Below are 20,228 nucleotides of genomic sequence, written 5' to 3' on the forward strand. Positions count from 1 at the left end.
GGGGTGGTGACAGGTCAGCAAGGGTCACGGGAGGGTTGCCTAGCGTCTGGGAACGCCTACTGCAGTTGCCATGGAAACTGGGGCCAAATCCCACCCGGTTCACATCCTGTGAGGAGATTCAAAAGGTTTGGGGGGTTCTGCACATTAATAGGCTTTTAACTTACCCCCCTCCAAAGAAATGGAGGGGTGGTCAGGGAGTTGGGGGAAGAGAAGAAGAAGAATGGAAGAGACTTTTCTTTTGCGCCCCATCTGGCTCTCCTCTGACCAAGCTACTTATGGGGATGAGGTGGGAGGGGGAGGTTTCAGAGATGAATTAGCACCCCCACCTACACACACATACACACACACACAGAGTCAACAGTTAGTTGTCTTTTCAGGCCTGAGGCACACTTTTCTTTAGAACTCCCACCCTCAAGCTCCAGATTCTTCTCTTTTATCTCTGGTCCCTACACCGCCTTCTGGACTTTCCTTTTCCTTCTGGAGAATGATCCCTTCTCCAGGAGGTGCTGGGGGTGTGGAGGGAGAGCTGTGGCCTAAACTCCTCAAGGGATAGACTTAGGACTTGAGAGGGAGAAGTCCACCCACCTCTCCACAGCCACTGGGAGATGCTTGGAAACTGCTCCCCCCTCCATGGAAATAGTGGGAGGAGGGTAGGCAGGAGGGAAACTGGGAGTGAGATCACCTGGGGTGGGGCTGTGAGACGATGTGTCAGGGGAGGGGGCCTTAACTCCTCCTGCTTGTACCCTTCCCGGGTTACTAAGCCAAAGGTTGTCCTGTTTAGTGTGTCTGACCCTAGTCCAACAACAAGGGAAGTTTTCTTAGGAGGGAGCTCTACAGAGAGAGGAAGGGAGGGATGGAAGAGGCCCAGGGCCTGAGGGAGGGATCTCCAGACCCTGATTTCTTGGGATCCGGAAGCAGCCAGCCCACTCTACCACTCCTTCCTTCCCTCCTGATAGGGAATTCAGAGCCGCTGCACCTCACCCCCGCCGCACCCTTTTTCTTCTCTCCCTCACCCCGTTTTATGCATGAGTTTGTCCTTATTGTTAGGACTTTGGGGAAAGGGGAGAATTTGGGGAAGGCCGTATATGTTTCCTCTTCTAAGGGTAGAGGATTTAGCGTGAAGGATTGAAGTGGGGAGGGCTGCATGCTAGGGCCACCACATCAGTGCCCAACTTAGCCTTGAACCTTCAAAAAATGTGCAGGATGGATCAGGAGGGGTGTTCACAATGGGTGAGCTAGCTTTTCTCCTCGGGGCTTCTTTATCCTGAAGAGCCCCAAGGAAAGTCCTTTGGAAGGGAATCGCATGTCCCCAAACACCCTCACTCTAAACCCCATACTATAGCCCCACTCCCATGGCTAGTGAGGATAGGAAGCTCATCGCGGTTCTGAATCCAGATCTCGGAATAGACCCGTTTCAGGAGAACTCTACAGACACAGTGCGGACATTCGTGTGCGAACCCCAGAGGGCAACTCGCGACCCACGGGGAACAGCAGCACTTTGACCCCGAGGCCCCTACAACCCAGCGCTATTTCAGCTCCTTCTCCTACGCCAGCCCTTCCAGGCTCACATCCCCAAAGCTTGCGCCCAGGACCCCCCTCCCCCTGCGGTGCTGATATTGGCCTGGAGGAGGTGGACCCCAGGGCAGGCTGCCCAGCTGCACCCACGGCTGCACTGTCTCTGGAAGCCGGCCGAGGCCTGGCTGCTGCGCCCCGCCGGCTAGAGTCTAAGAGTGGCTGCCTCAGGGGGTGCGGGCCAGGGAAGAAGGAGCTATTCAAAGGAACGCGTTTCCCTTTTCTGTATTGTTGGATTCATTTGTTAATTCTTTTCTCCCTGAGGCAAGAGGCTGGCTTCCTTGTGGAGAGCAGGCATTTTCAAGACACTTGGCCTGGAAGGAGTCGTGAAACTGGGGCTGTGCACCCGGGATTGGAGTCTCCTACCCACATGGGCCTGTCTGCGCATTCCTGGTTTTCATTTTTAATGGTTCTAATTTGAGAATGCGCCATGTCATTTTTATGAGGTTGGTGTAAAAAAAATTTACAGCCTTTTCCAAAAAGCTTTTTTTTTTCCAAGGGAAAAAGGTGTAGAATCACTTCAGGGGTTTTATGGTCTCTTTTTCCCCACCTTCCTGTAATTTTATTTTTATATCTCTATGCTGGAGGACAAAGCCTGCCTGGTTGAGAACCTGGATCTCCCCTAGGTCAGTTCCTTCAGTGGTTGGGGCCACTGACCTCCTCTGACCCCTTCTCCCTGTGCCCCTTGCCTCCACTCTCTGGACCCAGGAGTTGCAAGGGTGGTTGAAGAGGTGTTTCCTGTTTAATTCAAATCAACTAGTACTTATTAGGCACCTACTGTTTATTAGCAGTGAATTAGGTATCTACCCTCAGAGGTTATATCCGAGAAACCAGTTGCCCTCTTGTTGACTCTGACTCATGGTGACCTCATGTGTGTCAAAGTAGAACTCTGCTCCATAGGGTTTTCAATGGCTTTTTTTGTAAGTAGATTGCCAGGCCTTTCTTCCAAGGCACCTCTGGATGGACTGAAACCTCCATCCTTCAGGTGAGCAGCCCAGCGCGTTAACTGTTTGCACCACCCAGGGACTCTGGGATTGTATCACTTCCTGCTTAAAATCTTCCAGTGCTTTTTCCTCAAGTGTAGAATGCAATAGAAAACCATTGCCCCTGTGTAATGTGGTCCCTGCTTACCTCTGGGGCATCATCTCATGCTATTCTGTTCAGCCATACTAAAAAGTTTATAGTACATCAAGCTTCTTCCCCCCTCAGAGCCGTTGCCATCAGCTATTTCCTTCATCTTGAATGGTCTCTCCCAGGAAAAGTTGATTCCTTTCTCATCTTAAATGTCTCCTCAGAGAGGCCTTCCCTGACCACACAATCTAAGTAGCCACTGAGCCATCCTCTATATGATGCTTACCACTATCTCATCGTTTGTGTGTCTCTTTGTTTAGTGTTTACTGTCTGTCTCACCCCATTAGAATGTGAGCCCCATTAAAGCAAATACACAGTGTCCCCAGGGACTAGGTCATGTGGGTGCCTTGTCCAAAACCAAAACACCAAACCTGTTGCCATTGAATCGATTCTGACTCATGGAGACCCTATATGAGTCAGGTGCCTTGTAGGGCTTAATAAATGAATCACTGATAAATGAATCATTGATAAATAAATAGAAAGTCATTAGGGCACTGGGGGTGAAGGGAATGGGGGTGAAGTGGGCCAGCACTCTTCAAACACCCTCCTAATACCCCCTTCCCCTAAATCTAGCCAGCCCCCAATTAGAATTAATTATCAAGATAATTTAGGTAAGATCAAATCTCAGTTTTGCCAGAATTAGCCAGATGCAGACAAATGAGTTTGGGTTTTATTTATTTTGGCTACCCCTCATCACATCCCAAATGGGACCAGAATTTTTTAGTGAGTCCCCCATTCCTGCCTGCCCAGCCTTTGGCTGCTTTTCCCTGTGCAGAGCCCAGTTTCGGGCCAGGTGGATTCAGATTCTGCTTTTGCCACTGTGGTTTTGGGCAAGTAACTAGCCCTCTCTGCACCTCCATTTCCTCATCTATAAAGTGAACTAGATCAGTGCTTCTCAAACCTTTTTGCTTGAGTCCTACAGTTAGAAATACATTTTACTTGGAGCCCCAGAGCATGTGTACATGTGCATGCACACACACACACAGACACACATACATACACACATGGAGTCCCTGGATGGTGCAAATCATTAATGCACTTGGCTGCTAACTGAAAGATTGGAAGTTCAAGTCCACCTAGAGGCACCTCAGAGGAAATGTCTGGTGATCTACTTCTGAAAAACCAGCCATTGAAAACCCTATGGAGCACAGTTCTACTCTGACACGTGGCTTTGTCATGAGTTGGAACCAACTAGATGGCAGATAGTTTATATACACAAATAAATTTATATACACACACATATAAATTTATATGTATACACAAATTATATATATAAATTTTTTTTCTTATTTTTTGACCCACTAAATTGCTATCACGACCCCCCATTGGGTCATGACTATTTGAAAAACATCAGACTAGATACTCTCTAATACCTCCAGCTCACCAGGCCTGTGGTTCATGATTCCTCTCCATTCTCAAAGCTCAGCCCTTTAAGTTTGTCTCCCTGAACACCATGACTTCCCCAAAAAACACACACCGAATAAGGCTGAGACTTCAACACAGACCTGGAACCTTCCAGCCTAGAGAAAGGAATGGTCTACGGCCCTGCCCCTGACTTCTTTAGAAAGGATGCTGCCTCCCCGGAATTCTCCGAGGCAGAAATCGGGGTGTGGTCCCATTTTAGAGGTGAGAGACCCTGCTTGTTTTTCTTAGCAGCTCCCTGTTACCCTCAAAGCTCCAGCTTCCCTTCCCTTCCATCCCACCCGCCCTCCCACGTTGCCATCCGTTATAAGCCATTTGTTCCTAATTGTGGAGATCCTGCTAATAACTTCTGAATGGGCGCTGGGGGGAGGGGAGCTCAGCTTCACTAGTGAGACTGAGTTCTGTGGCTTGAGGAAGAATGCAGGGTGATGTAGACAAGAAGAGGGGTTAATTAGCAAGGCAATCCTGGTGGTACCAGGCAAATGACCAGGAGCCTCCTGGGAAGGTGAAAGATTAATTATAATAACAATAGAAATGTTCATCCAGGACCCACTAGGTGCCAGGCACTATGCTATGTTCTTTATGTCTGTTGTCCGATATACTCCTCACAACAACCCTCACAACTATTCCTATTTTGCAGAGGAGGAAACTGAGGCTCAGAGAAGTGAAGTGACTTACCCAAGGTCACTCAGTCTATGGTGGAGCCAGGATTTGGATATAGCTCTTTCTCTCCAGGGCCCATGCATTGAATGGACCAGTACTACCTCTCTTAGAGGAAAAATAGACCTTATGCCCCAAACCACAGAGAAGGGGCATTTTTTTCTCAGTCCAAGGGGTGAAAAACCAGTTGCCGAGTCAATTCTGACTCATGGCAACCCCATATGTTGTAGAGCAGAACTCCACTCCATAGAGAAGCAGATCACCAGGCCTTTCTTCTGCAGCACCTCTGGGTGGTTTCAAACCGCCAAACTTTTGGTTAGTTGTTGAATGCTTAACAATTTTCGCCACCCAGGGACTCCTCTGAAGGGTGAAGGGGGGAGGAAAGTGAGATTTAAGAAGCCAAATGGCTCCCAATTTTCCACTCTGTGCTGAGCGCCCTCTCTCTCCTCCACCCCAGGTTTTCCATCATGGCTTCTCCGTGGTGTTGGCTGTGTTTGAGTGTCTCTGGCCACCAGGGAAGGGAAACTGAGCCCACCTTTCTCCTGGCGATTCCTTTCTTGGTCTTCTCCCTCCTTAACCAGCTTTTCCTCTCCTTCACACCCTGAGAGCTGAAAGCAGAGGTGCACACAAGATTAGGGGGAGACAGGAACAGGCATGAGACCATAAGGCCCCTCAGTAGGGTGACAGGGTGCTGGGCAGCCAGAGGTGTCTGGACTCTACCGCTTCGTAGCTGTGGGACCTTGGGCCTCAGTTTCCTAGTCTGTAAAATGGAGATGATCATGCTTGTTCTGCCTAGCTCAGCGTTGTGTACCTCCAGTTACATGTTTGTAGAAGCACTTTGAGAACTCCGAGGCACTGTACAAATGTTAGCTATTAAACTCCGTGCCAGCCCGTGCCTGCCCCCCACATCCAGCCTAGACGAAGATGAACTTCACCAGCTGTTACTGCAGGACTTTTGGGGGCTGGGCGCTGGAGGGAGGGATGTCACAGATACATTTGACAGTGTATTTGCTTTCAAGGAGGGTATAGTCTGGTTGACATCATCAGAGGAGGATCTATCAGGGCCCAAAACAAAACATTGCTATTGAGTTAATTTTGACTTGTGATGACTCCATGTGTGTCTGAGTAAAACTGCTCCTGAGGGTTTTCAGTGACTGTTCAGTCTTACTGCCAGGTCTTTCTTCCATGGAACGGCTGGGTGGATTCGAACTACTAACCTTCTGGTTAGTAGCTGTCTTAGTCATCTAGTGCTGCCATAACAGAAATACCACAAGTGGATGGTTTTAACGAAGAGAAGTTTATTTCCTTACAGTAAAGTAGGCTAAAAGTCCAATTCAGGGTGTCAGCTCCAGGGGAAGGCTTTTCCTCTCTCGGCCTTCTATTCAGTGTTCCCCCAGACTAGGAGCTTCTTGGCGCAGGGACCCTGGTCCAGAGGACGTGCTCTGCTTCCGGCACTGCTTTCTGGATGGTATGAGGTCCCCCTGTCTCACTGCTCACTTCTGTCTTTTATATCTCAAGAGATTGCCTCAGGACACAATCCAGTCTTGTAGATCAGGCCCTGTCTTACTAACACAACTGCCACCCATCCTGCTTTATTAACATCATAGAGGCAGGTTTACAACATACAGGAAAATCACACAGTACCAGGAATCATGGCCTAGCCAAATTGATACACACGTTTTTTGGGGGACATAATTCAAAACATGACAGTAGCCAAGAGCAAACTGTTTGTACCACCTAGGGAACTCCGTCACGGCCAGGGGCTGTCATTTCCCACCCTCTCTTGGAGGTGGGTGGCCCAGGGATTTATCAGGCCCCAGCGCCAGCAGGGAGTAAAGATACTCAGAGTGATGGATGTGACTTGGGTCGGGCTTTGGAAAGTCTCAGACCTATCTGATCCCTTGAGTGAGCACTCTTGGAGGGGGTCAAACTGGGCCTGAGAGACCCTGAGGTTCCCAGAGTGTTGTCCCTGGCTGGGGCTCTGGGTGGGTAGACAGTGAGGAGGTGAGGATGGTGGTGGGGAGTGGAGAATGGAGCAGCATTTACAGCACTCAGTACTCAGTGACATATCCATGCCATCTGGGGAGGGCAGCTTGGAGCCTAGGCCCAGGGTCTGACCAGCACCCCCACCTCTAGGTACCTACAGGGTGATCTTTAGGTGGTACTAGGTCCCAAATTAGGCCATAAGCAAATAACATGAAATGACCTTGTGTTATCCACCATCAGCTCCCTGTCTCCTCCCCGTACAGGGCCTGTATGTGGTGGGTGGCCCTGAATGTGAGTGAGTGAGTGAGTGGAGGAAAGAATCACTGAGTGAAGTGCCTGGAAGGTTTCAGACCCTAATGACCTGGGGGCCTGTGCAGGCTCCTCAGGCCTCTCCTACTACTCCCAATGAAACTCAGTTTCCTGCCTCTGGGAATTTCCTGCCCAAAGTGAGTTCCTGACTCACTGGGCCATTTCACACCTCTGACGTGCAGGTCCGTGTGCCTGTAACACCCTTCACCCTCCTTGGTCCTCTGGTGAACTTACCCATCAGGACTCCAGTCAGAGCCACCACCTCCCCTGGGAAGCCTTCCCAGACTTCCCCTGGCAGAGGAGACCCTTCTCTGGCTTTTGGGGGCACTGGGTACCCACTTCTGTTTCAGGCTGACCACCTCCTTGTCAGTCTCTGTATATGAGTCAATCATCACAGCACCCAAGCCGTGAGCCCCTGAGGGCAGGGGTCATGCTCTTTTTCTCTGTGTATCCCCAGCACCTAGCATGGTCCCTAGCATACCACAGGCACTCAGTAAATGTGAATGAAGGAATGAATGAGTGAGTGAATGAATGAACAAAGGAACACATGGTGGAGGGAGTAGTGGGAAGTCAGAGGAGGGGACAGCCTTGACCAGATCCTTATCTGCCTCCCTCTCATCTGGCCTAAAGGGGCAGGAAGCCTGGGGGCAGAGGGGGAGGGTAGGCCCAGTGTGAGAGGAAGGCCAGGTGGGGAGAGTGAAGGGCGTGTCACAGGGAGGGCCCACAGGAGTGAGATTGTAAGACCTCGTCATTTTTCCCCTGTAAATCTTGTAATTTTATGCTCCAGGGGACCACAAAGTGAGAAAGTCCATGGGGAGTGAATTCAACTCCCCTGGCCACTCCCCCCACCCCAGGAGACTGAGGGGGCTCTCCCCACAACTTCCCCTGGAAATTCCTCCCCTACTGTTCCTCTCTGCCCCCAGAGATCTGGGGTGATTCATCTCCCCAGCCTGACCAGTACCTACTCTGGTTTGCCTGGGCTGGACGCCTCCTCTGGGCCCTCCTCTTTCCCCCACCTTGGCTCCTGGCCTCTGACCCCTGTACCTGCCACCCTACCTCCACCTTTGGAGGACAAAGAGCATTTGTCCCACTCATGTCATTAGACCTGGAGGGGTTCTTACGGAGATAGACAGAGGCAGCAGGCTGTTCCTGATGACTACCTGGCCACCTTCTCCTTTCCTTAACCCTCCCCTGGCCCTTTTTCCACAGCCTCTTGGAGCATTTCAACTCAGAAAGGTCAGATTTCTACTTTCTAAAGTGAATCTTAGAGATAAGAAACAATCCCCCTCCCTCTGGAAGCCAAGGACACTTCTCTGGCTGGTGGTCCAGGGAAAGAGAGGGTGTATGGGGGAGGCCTAGGGCCTGGAGGGCTGGTGAGGAGCATGCTAATCTGGACTCCAGGTTGCTTGTGGGACAGGTTCCCATAGATACACTGGTGTGTGTTTAGATACCATCCTAAGGTGAACTAGATTTAAGCCTTGGGGGAGGCTCAGCTGTTCAATCCAGGGATGAAAGGGCTGTGAAGGTGGATGTGAACCTTGGTACACATGCTTGATACACAGTAGTTACACAGTGGGGAGTGTGTACGTGTGCATCCATATTCCACCATAAAAGGTTGTGCCTTGAAGGTGCTTGGGGTGGTGGGGTAGGGGAGTAGAAATATATGGAAGAAGAAGCAAGTGTGTGTGTGGCCAGCTGTGGTGAGAGAGAGCCCCAACAAGTGGGTGCATTTCATTTAATAAGTGTGCCTGGCACGAGGCTGTGCTGGGGAGAGGCTGGAGGAAGTGATGCAGAGAACTGCTGAGAGATTACTGACAAGGGAAGGGAGTGAATACTTCCCAAATGCCAGCTAGGTGCCAAGAATTGGTCCTGTAATTCCCCTAGTCACACAGAAGCACAGGGAGATGGAATAACTTGCCTAAGGTCACACAGCTGGTAGGTGGCATAGTTACAATCCAAACCCAAGTCTGCTGATGCCAGAGCCCCATGTCAAATGCCTGGAAACAGCTGCTCAGGCTCTCAAGGGGGTCTTGGAGGAACCTCGAGGCAGACAGGTGGTTTCAGGAGATGTCCCCACACCCCTGCCTCTGACCCAGAGTGGAGCGGTGGGGGGCTCAGCTGACCTTACAGAGAACTTTCTGGGCCTCCCTGACCCATACCAGACCTCTTGCTGCCCATCTGCCCACCTCCCAGGCCTACTAACTCTTTGACTATCACACTATACCACTAACCAGAACTGTTTCCTCCTGCAAGCTACATATACCTTCCACCCCTTTGCCCCCTCTGGCCCAGCATCCAGTCAAGCCACTTTGGCCTCTAAGCCCAGACTACTATAGTCCGTGTAACGCTGCTGATAGTTGAGAGACACTCTCCAGGACTTGACCTAAATCCCCCAGTGCCTGCAGACCCACCCAGAGTCCCCAAACTCAGAAAGCCACACAGTTCTCAGAACCTGTGCCACTGACCTGTAGACTCTACCTCGATACCCTCAACTCTGGGCTCTGACTCCACAGTGAACTCTGCTCCCTTAGCTCCCAGGCTGACCATGAGTAAGGCAGGTGGCCTTGGAGCCAGGCTTCCTGGGCTTGAATCCTGGCTCTGACGCTTTCAGCTGTGTGATCTTGGACAAGTTACCTAACCTCCTTGAGCTTCAGTTTCCTCATCTGCAACAGGGGGTTAATAATCCCTACCTCACAGCCTTGTGGAAGGATTAAATGAGATCTTGTCTGTACAGTGCCTGACACATAGTAGTTACTTAGTAAATAGTCCCTATTTTAATTAATACTCTGAGCTCACCCCCATGCTTTCCTCTTGAGTCCTTTTGTGACTATTGACCCTTTCTTTTGCTGCCCTCATTGAGGTTCCAACAAAACCTTACCAGGTCTCAGGGTGAGTCCCTATAGGCTCTGATCCCCAAGCCCTAAGACCAAAAAAAAACCCCAAACGTATTGCCATCAAGTCAATTCTGACTCATGGCAGTCCCATGTGTGTACAGAGTAGCACCGCTCCATAGGGTTTTCCTGGCTATAAACTTTACATAAGCAGGTCACCAGGCCTTTCTTCCATGGCACCTGTGGATGGATTCGAACCACCAACCTTTAGATTAGTAGTTGTGTGCAAATAGTTTGCACCACCCAGGGACCTCCAAACCCTGACAGCTCCTCTTAATGGCTCCTAGATCTATCCTTACCCCCAAGCCTATATGGACCCTGTGACCTGCTCATTCACCCCTAAGACCTTCCACCCTACCCTGACCTCCTCCCCTCACTACCCCCAAACTCCCCCTGAATTCCAGATCCCACATTGACTCATGACTATCCTTCCCCCAGCTCAGTGGCAGCTGCTGGTGCCTACACTGACTAGGCCCCTATCTTGCAGGCTCTCCAGGTGGCCCGGCAGTTCCTGCTGCAGCAAGCCTCCGGCCTGAGCTCCCCAGGGAACAATGACAGCAAACAGTCAGCCTCTGCTGTACAGGTAAGGAAGAGGGCACCCCACGGGCTGGGGCTGGGCTGAGACCAGGTCAGGAGGGTGGGCTTGGCACAGAGGGAGGGGTGGGACCAGTTGGAGAACTACTCTTGCCAGTCCCCAATACCAAAAACATGGGCAGCTTTCCAGAAAGAAATTAAGCCACTGCAGGGGTGGGGCGAAGAAACTTCCACTTTCTCTCTCTACCTGATCACCCACACTTCTTCTAGCTTAACTTCTTCCTGCCTGCCCCTTTGTGTCTCGGAGTTTGTGTCTGTCGTCAGCTCTCTCTGTCTCTCTGTACTTGTCTCACTTGCCTTTCCTCTTCCTTCAGGGTCTCAGTCACTTCTTGTGTTTCCGTTTCTCTATCCTGTGGATCGCTCTGTCTGTCCTTCTCTGCTCCCGGATCTCCAGCTCACCCGTCCCAGGCTCTCAGTTGCTGCTGTCCCTGCGTCTCTGCTTACCCTTATCTCTCACCCACCAACTCTCCCCGAGTCTCGCCGCGTTTCCTGTCTCTCCATATCTCTCTGTCTCTTTTGTTTTCCTTTGCACAATCTGCCCTTTTCTCCCCCCTCCCTTCCCCCCAGCTTGCCAGCCCATCTGGCTGCTTGGGGGAGGGGAGTTCGGTGGGGGGCGGGCGGGGGGAAGCCAGGCCTTCTGTTTACTTTTATGTCACAAAGAACTTGGGAGAATTGCAGTCTGAGTCCAGGATGGGTCACAACTGGGGCAGCCCGCTCCCCTCCCCCTGGGCCCAGAGCCCAGCCTCCTCATCCTTGTCTTTCTCCAGACCCCTCCCCACAGCAGCAGGGGAGGCTCAGAATTGGGGAGAGGATTAAGCGGGGCTTTGAAAGGAAGTTTATCTAAGGGAGGAAGGGTGAGCGATCCTGAACTGGGGGCTCTAGAGTCTGAGAACTGGGTAGGGGGGGTGGGAGCTTGGGGGTGCTAAGGGAAGGAGGGAAGTGAGGAGGAGGGTGGGGAGAAGTACAGGGTGCTCTGAGAAGGACCCAGGCCTGGGCTTTGTCCTGGGGAGAGATTCCAAGGCTCTGACAACATATCTGGGGTTTATGTTAAAGTGCTTTGAAAAGGTTCAAGGTGCTGGACAGATGTGAGGGGTGAGTAGTAGCACTCTTAAAAATCTTGAACCTAATGAAAGAACCCTTAAGGGGGAGGAGTTGGGCAAAGAGTGGGGAGTGGCCTAGGGTGGGAGAGGGGAGGACAAAGCCTGGAAAGTCGGTAATGGGAGGAGGAGAGAGTTCTCCCACCCTAATGATGTACCAGGTTCTCATGCCCAAGTGGTGTCAGGACTGGTGTCACACACACTTCCTGGATCTGAAATGGCCCTAGGGCTAGTGTCCTGAATCCCCCTACCCTGGCCCAGTTTAGCAACCCTTTCTAAGAACAGAGAGGGGTAGAATGTGGAATAGGAATGTACCCCCAATTCAGAAAGGGAAGGAACTTGATGGTAGTTGGCGTGACCAAGGTCAGGTATCGAGAAGGATTTTCAACCAGGTATAAGGGGCAGGAGATCTGAAATAACAGAGAGGAAGGCAGGCTGTGAATCTTCCTTAGGAGACCCCCAAAAGGCAGGAGGTCCCTGGATAGCCTAGAATGAAAGGAACAGGTTTTGGGGTCAGAGGAGCAGATAAAATGCTCCTTTTCTCAGGCTTCTCTTTCCTTGCCTTCTCACCTCCCAATAATTGATTGACTGATCAATTCATTCACCAAATAAACTTCCTGAGTACTTCCTAAACTAACAACTATCATTTACAAAGTGCTTACCACAGGGCAGACACTATGTGCTTTACACGTATCGTATCGTCTCATTTTATCCTCACAATTCTGTGGGTGTTGTTGTTGTTAGGTGCTGTCGAGTCAGTTCCGACTCATAGCAACCATCCGTATAACAGAACCAAACATTGCCAGGTCCTGCGCCATCCTCGCAATCCTTGATATGTTTGAGCCCATTGTTGCAGCCACTGTGTCAGTCCATCTCGTAGAGGGTCTTCCTCTTTTTTGCTGACCCTCTACTTCACTAAGTATAATGTCCTTCTCCAGGGACTGGTCCCTCCTGATAACATGTCCAAAGTCAGTGAGAAGAGGTCTCACCATTTTTGCTTCTAAAGAGCATTCTGGCTGTATCCTATGGGTAGATGCTATTATTAGCTCCGCCTTGCAAATGAGGAAACTGAGGCTCAGAGAGGTTAAGTAACTTGTCCAAAGTCATACAGCTAACAAGGGGAAGAGCCAGAATTTGAACCCAGACAAGGAGCCCCAGAACTCACACCTTTAATCCTTGCACTGTGAGGCTACCTTAGTGCTTAGCACAGTAATGAGCACCAATAGTCCCCCAGGTACAGAAGCCCTAGCTGGATGGTTCTCTGGGTCTTGGGGAGATGAGAGTTCTTGGGGCCATGTCTGAGCTTCCCCAAGAGCCTGGAGCCCCATCTGTTGATCCCTTGTCTTTCTCCTCCAGCCCTGGATACCTTCCTTGCCTCCCTGTCCCCACCCCCAAGTTCAGTCTCCAAGGAGGAAGGGGTCTCTGCCCCAAAGTGAGGCCCAGTGCCTAGAAGTAGCTTCTCTGTGAGCTGAAGGCTGGTGGGTGAGGTGGGCGGGTAGGGGAGAGCAAGGGCTAGGCTCCTCATCCAAGTGGAAAAGTATAGTTTGTTGATTTGGAACTTGAGCGAAATGGGTAATGAAAGGAGATTAATGGCATCCCCTTTCCCAGTGGCCCCCTTAGGGTGCTGCTCTGCTCCCGTCCTAGAGACAGGATTCTCTGCCTGCTCACCTCCTAGCCACCCTCACCACCCTTTTCCTAGAGCCAGCTTTCAGAAGACTTTCTAAAGCTTTATTAGGTCACTGGAGCCCTGGTGGCACAGTGGTTAACAGCTGTGGCTGCTAACCAAAAGGTCAGCTGTTCAAATCCACCAGCTGCTCCTTGGAAACCCTATGGGGCAGCTCTACCCTGTCCTGTAGGATTGCTGTGAGCCGGAATTGACTCGATGGCAACGGGTTTTGTTGGGTTTTTGGTATTAGGTATCCGGCTCTGGCCTAGCGAGATTACTTGGTTTGCACCCAGGCCTGGGCCCCAGGCAGGGAGAGATTAGTCATGGAAGGCAGCACAGGTAGCCTGGAATTTGGTGGAGAGAGGGTAGCAAGGGACAGGCTCCTTAGCTCTGTCTGCTCCCCAGCCTTCATCTCATCTTCCTTGTCCCTGTACCCCTAACCCAACGAGACTTCTTCCTCTGGTGTTTCTGGAAGTTCTTGGTGTCCCACCACGATCTTTCTTGCTGTACTTCAGCCCAGAACTAGTCTGAGGACTTCTTTCTGGTCATTTACAAGGGGTTTAACTTAAACCAAGCTCTGGCCTGGTCTCCCCACGTTGTTCTGCAGTTGTTCCACCTAGGGACCCCAGATCCCATACAGAAGAGACTGTGTTTGGGTCCTTGACTCTGACACCAAATTGCATCCACCCCAACCCACAGCCCCCAGATAAGCTTCCTCTATGCCAAACACCATCCCTACTACTCCTGGCCAGCTTAGCAAACTGTAGTAGTGATGGGTAGAGGGCTCAGGGGCCTGAGCAGACTCCTTGAGGGAGGCGCTGGAGGCAGCTGTGGGCATTTAGCCTGAGGCTCACACTGCCAGGGCTTTAGTAAGTGCCTAGCTGCCCTGGCTGAGTTCCAGGTGGTGACTCATCTGAGCTTACTAGCTGATGGGTGCCCATCCTGGCACATCCCAGCCTGGTAAGGGGGGCCAGCAGGGATACCAGGAGAGCTCCAACTCGGTTCTCAGAACCCCAAAGGGGATGAGGAGAGGTGGATGGGGCCAGCTAGCACAGGGGATCAGCATGAGGCAGACAATTCACTGACCTTTCTTGACCCTCTTGGGCCACCTTAGCCAACAGATACACACAGGTAATCCATTCAGATCACCTCAGCAGCCTCTTCAGCCAGCTGCTTGGCTATTCCCCTGCCTGTAAGCAGGAAAGCCCCAAGGAAGGAAATGCCACATCCATTGTTGCATGCCACTCTCAGTGACTCACACTCCTGGTGCCTGGGCTCAGACTCTCGTGCTGTGGGTCACATCCATCTCCCCTAGTTCAGTTCTCACTACCAATGAGAATGAGCGGCCAGTCTCTTTGGTCCTAAGTGACCCTTGCCGTGCAGTGCCCTTTGGGGCCCCTGACACGCCTAAGGTACAATAGGGGGGAAAGGAGAGGGAAAGGAAGAGACTAGAAAAGAGGGGGAAAGGAGAATCCCCCTTTTCCCAGCTGGGGCCCTAACCTGTCAGGGGTGCCACCCAGGACAAATCCCTGCAAGATACTTCTCCCTGACTGGGCCCCACCCCTCACCCCTCCCTTTCTGCCCCAGGGTTGTCAGAGGGGCCAAATGTAAATTTTTTTACATTGGCATAGAATTTAATTGCATACAAATCACTTTCACTTACCCCTTCTTCTGTGTCCCCTGGGTTGGGGGCAAGTTATTTAATCTCTCTGGGCTTCAGTGTCCTCATCTGTAAAATGCTAATGATGATGCTGTGAAGATTCGATGAGATAATACGCACCTGGAAAGAGCTTAGTGTAGTGCCTGGCACGTAATATGCCCTCAATACCATGTACGTGTGCAGCCCTGTGGGGTGGGCTGGGCCGGTGTTCCAAACCCAGTTAGCAGACCGGTAAAGTGAGGCTTGGCGATTTCAGAAAACGGTAGATGTCAGGGACGAGAACTTAGGTCACCCTGTGCTCTGCACCCTGCACTGCCTCTCAGTTGGAAGCCCCCTGGGTTGGAGGGAGGGAGGAGGAAAGAAATGACAGTCCTGGATATTAGTTGGCTTGGGGCACTCCAACTCAGTTTGTAACACTTGTCTTTGGACGGCAAAGGCCAAGTTCTTTAAGCTGCTGCCGCCTCAGCTGCCTCCAGGACACCCGACCACAGACACAGAGCTGGCTCTGCATGGGGGGTCGGTCTGTGTTCCCCTATCCCAGGACCCTCAGAGAGTGATGACCAGAACACTCCTTCAGCCTGGCTTTCCAGAAATCTTTAGGATATAATTGTAAAGAGGAGAAAGTATGCCTTTAGGATCTCCAGCCCTGTCACCCCCTTCAGCCCCCTGGATTGTCCAGTTTCCACATGCTTCTCAAGACTTGCTTTGGGGTGGGGCAGGCCGTGTGGGATGTGGAGTACACAGACCTGGGCGGGAATCCCAACCCTGCTATTTTGGTATGTTACCTACACTCCCTGATCTCGTGTTGCCTTATTGGTAGAAATGGGGTAACAACACTCCAAAGGGCTATGGGCACCACCTGCCCTTCCAGCTTAGAAGCCTCAGAACCTTCATTCACACAGTGTGCCCGTGACTAAAAAACCAGGTTGTTATGCTTCCCAGGGACATTTGGACAGCCATTGGCTAGGGTACAGGAGAAGGCCCAGGAGTGGGGCTCAGACACTAGTTACGGGGTAGGCAAGAAGAATTGGGGCACTGGGACTTCTTTGATGTCCCTGGACTTACTGCCTTGCTCCTTCTGCCTGGGAATTTTCTAATGGGTGGCTTGTAGCTTGTCCTCTCCTGCCAGGGGAAGGGAACAACCACAGGTGGGTGAGGCCGGAGGGAGGTGACGGGCCACAAGTCTTCTGGGGCCCTAACCTGTCAGGGTACCACCCAGGACAGGTCCCTGCAGGACAATCCTCCCTGACTGGGCCCACCCGTCACCCCTCCCTTCCACCCAGGGCTGTCAGAGGGGCCCAGGGCACAAACACTTAGTGGGTGCCTACTGTATGCTGGCTCTTTGCCAGGCTGGAAGTGAAAGGGAGATTAGAGAAGAGTCCTGCACCCATGGGCTTACAGTGGGGGGAAGTGGCAGACAGCCTCATCAGAGTACCTGTTCTGCTAAAATGGGGACAGAACACCATGGCAGCTTGGACCTCCCTGGCCATGACTGCAAGAGCTGGGGAAGAACGATGTGATTGCTTCCCCCTGAACCTTTTACCTGCTGCAGCTGGATTCTTCGGGCCTGCTGGAGAGGCCCAACCCAGGACAGGGGACAGAAAGCTGGTCTACTTTTAGAATCCTGGATGTTCCAGCTGGAAGGAGTCCTCTCTCTCTCTCTCTCTTTTTTTTAAATTCCCATTATAGCATTTCTTTATTTATTTTCTTATGCTTTAGATGAAAGTTTATACAGCAGATTAGTTCCTCATTAAACAGTTAATACACAGATTGTTTCGTGACATGAGTTGCCAACCCCATGATGTGTCAGTACTCTCCCCTTCTCCACCCGGGTTCCCTGTTTCCATTCATCCAGTTTTCCTGTCCCTTCCTGCCTTCTCATCTTTGCTTTTGATCTGGGGAGCCCCATTAGTGTTGTATACATGACTAAACTACGAAGCGCGTTCCTCACGTGTGTTACCGTTGGCCCTATAGACCTGTCTGATCTTTGAAGGGTGAACCTCAGGAGTGACTTCAGTACTGAGTTATAAGGGTGTCCAGAGGCCATACTCTCAAGGCTTCTCCAGTCTCTGTCAGACCAGCAAGCCTGGTCTTTTTTTTTTTTTTTTATGTGAATTTGAGTTGTGTTCTACATTTGTCTCCCGATCTGTCTGGGACCCTCTATTGTGATCCCTGTCAGAGCAATCGGTGATGGTAGCTGGGTACCATCTAGTTGTTCTGGGCTCAGTCTGGTGGTAGTTGTGGTCTGTTAGTCCTTTGAACTAATCTTTCCCTTGTGTCTTTGGTTTTCTCCTTTCTTCTGTCCCTTTGCTCCAGCTGGGATAGGACCAGTAGATGTATCTTAGATGGCTGCTTGCAGGCTTTTTAGACCTCAGACGCTACTCACCACATTTGGATGTAGAACATTTTCTTTATAGATTATGTTATACCAATTGAGCTAGATGTCCCCCAAGACCATGGTCCGTAACCCTCAGTCCAGTATCTCAGTCCCTCATGGCTAGAAGGAGTCCTCTCTTGAAGACAATTCCTGTGTTGTATGTTTAAGGAAACTGACTGCCTTGCTCGAGGTCACACAGCACATTCAGTACAAAGCTAGGAACAGAAGCCTGGCTTCCTAACTCCCTGCTTGTACTCTTTCCAGCCCAGCTGTAGACATAGCTACACGTACACACACACACCATGACAGCACCAACAGGTGCTCCCTGGGCTTCACTCTAAGCTATTGTGTGTGCCGTCTAGACAGTTGTGCTGGAGCATATGACGTGTATGGGGGGCCACAGCCAAGATCCTTGTACCATGCGGACCACTTTTGAATCCCTCCCATGGCTGCAGACAGCCCTCCTGGCCAGGCCCGCCTTACAGGTAGTGGTCTCAGAATAGACTGAGCGAGAGTCAGGAATAGTGTGGTGCTGCCCTTCCCCATCATTTGGGGGAGAAACCTTCCAAAGCCTGGGTTCTACTGACTGCTGTCACTAGGGTCTAATCTTTCTGCACCAAGGACAACACATCCTACAACAATAGCCCACCTTTACGAGTGCTTCCTGTGTGCCAGGTTCTGATTTAACTTGTTAATCCTCATGAGGACCTAACGAAGTAGGCACTGTGGCTACTTCCATTTTAGAGACAAGGAAACAGAGAACAAGGAGGTTAAATCACTTGTCCAAAGACACACAGCTATTAAGTGGCAGAGCCAGGACTCGAGCCCAGGCAGCCTGACTCTCTGCTATACTGAGTGTGAGGCCTTGGGTGCATGCCTCTCCTGCGGGTGCAGTCCACGTGAGCAGACTAACGGGGCCGAATCCAGCAGGTGCCGGTGTCGGTGGCCATGATGTCGCCGCAGATGCTCACCCCCCAGCAGATGCAGCAGATCCTGTCACCCCCACAGCTGCAGGCCTTGCTCCAGCAGCAACAAGCTCTCATGCTCCAGCAGGTAGGTCTGGCCCCAGGGCAGCCGGGGGGTCAGGAGGAAGAGGAGTGAGGAGTGACGGGTGGGGTGGGGTGGGCTCTGTCCTGCCTCTTCCGCCTGGCCTCCCACATCCCTCCCTGTTTACTGCCAACATCACTGAGGGCCAGGCAGCTGCGGAAACCAGTTTGGCACCCAGAAAGACAGCTCAGGCTGAACTGCTCTGCATTCCTCCAGGGAAGCTGGGGGTGGTCAAAGGTCAGGCTTCTCCCTACAGCAGCCCCTTCAAACCCCTTCCTGTGTGCTGGCCTCCCTCTATCTCTAGAACCCTGGGGAAGAGCAAAGTACAGGAACACCCTGGCATCTTGTGACCAGGAGACTCACCAAGAGGTGGACAGGGTTCAGAGCTGCAGGATGGGGTCCCCTCTCCCTGCCCACTCCCTCCAAACCCTGGCCTTGCTCAGGAGGACACTTGTTTCACATTGCTGTGAAACCCCCCACCCTGGCCTCAGGAGGACAGGGCTGGCGTTGCTCTGGGGCTCGGCAGCCCCCAGCCCATGGTAACCACTGCCCGCTACCCTCCACCCCACCCAGCTGCAGGAATATTACAAGAAGCAGCAAGAGCAACTCCACTTACAACTGCTCACCCAACAGCAGGCTGGGAAACAGCAACCCAAAGAGGTGAGAGGCTCTATCAGGGCCTACAGCCCCCAGAGGGGGGATGTTCCCCATCATCTATAGCCCCAGCCCTCTCCTGGCCAGGGGCTGGGAGTCCAAAAGTGGTCAGGAAAGAATTGCCTTGTGGGAATAATAGAAAAATCGGGAAGAAATTGGGGAAGTGGGGACAACAGCTCACTGAAATCTCTCCCTCTGCTCTCATCCCATACATTCTTTCTCTCCTGGCCTTGTGTTGTTGGATTAATGCGAGCAAGAAGGCTGAGCGCTGTGTTGTCTCCGGACATGCATGTGGACATGTGTGCAGACATGCGTGTGCACATGTGTGTGCATGTTATCATCCGTGTGTGAGTGTCTGATGGTCCATGCTCACGTCCAGTTGCCTCGTTTTCATGCCCACTTGTCAGCACCTCAGCCCTTCACTTCTCTGCCTGAGAATCTTTCAGCCCCTCAGAAAACCCCCAACCTGCAACACCCCCCTCAACTTCTGCTGCTTCTGGTACTATCCAGCCAACCCCCCTCCAGCCACCCCTTCCCTTACCCACAGATTTTCTCTCAGAACTCCCAGCCCACACCCCCACCCCACTGGGCCACAGTACCTCCTAAGCTTCTATTCTAGACCCTGTAGCACCAGACCCCCACCCCCACCCCCATGTCCCAAACATACTGCTGGCCAAACCACCGCCAAGTTCTAAGTCACCTCTTCCCAGAAGGCAGCCCTGATGAAGCCCAATCCTCCTTCAAACTCCCTGGGCCTCCCGCTCCACAGTCTTGTAATTGTGGCATTATCTGCCTGTAAATCTCAAAGCTGGGTTTCTCTGTCTTGTCTCCATATTGAATAGCCAGGCCCCCACCCCACCTCACCCCACCCCTGGGCCAGGCAGGCAGAGATAGCCCTGACTCCCAAGCACCTGGGACATGCTTAGTTCCTGGGCTCAGCAAAGACTTGCTGACAGCCTGGCTTGTCAGTGCCTGTGTGAAGAACTGAATGGGGGGTGGGGGGAGGGAGAGAGCAAAAGAGAGAACGAACACGCACGCACGTGCCTGGGCCGTGGCGCTGTGACTGTTCCCCAAACCCAGTTCTGATGACCAGCTGGTCTTTTAAAGTCCTGTCTGACTCCTTGATTCTCTGTATCTAAGGAACAAGAGAGGAGAAGAGCTG

At 51.8% G+C, this 20,228-nt stretch overlaps 1 protein-coding gene across 3 annotated transcripts in view; it reads left to right on the forward strand.

The window, feature by feature from the left end:
• Window positions 1–20,228, forward strand: part of FOXP4 (forkhead box P4) — a 37,039-nt gene that overhangs the window by 4,711 nt on the left and 12,100 nt on the right. For 2 of the 3 annotated variants that reach the window (XM_004379437.1, XM_004379438.1), the window contains exons 2-4: window positions 10,459–10,554; window positions 18,296–18,418; window positions 18,986–19,072. In XM_004379437.1, coding sequence (XP_004379494.1) covers window positions 10,459–10,554; window positions 18,296–18,418; window positions 18,986–19,072 — 306 coding nt within the window. The remainder of the gene's footprint in view (window positions 1–10,458; window positions 10,555–18,295; window positions 18,419–18,985; window positions 19,073–20,228) is intronic. The other variant, XM_012556431.1, reaches the window with a different exon arrangement.

The sequence above is a fragment of the Trichechus manatus genome, unplaced genomic scaffold (genome assembly GCF_000243295.1).
Source record: "Trichechus manatus latirostris isolate Lorelei unplaced genomic scaffold, TriManLat1.0 scaffold00065, whole genome shotgun sequence".
Lineage (NCBI taxonomy): Eukaryota > Metazoa > Chordata > Mammalia > Sirenia > Trichechidae > Trichechus > Trichechus manatus.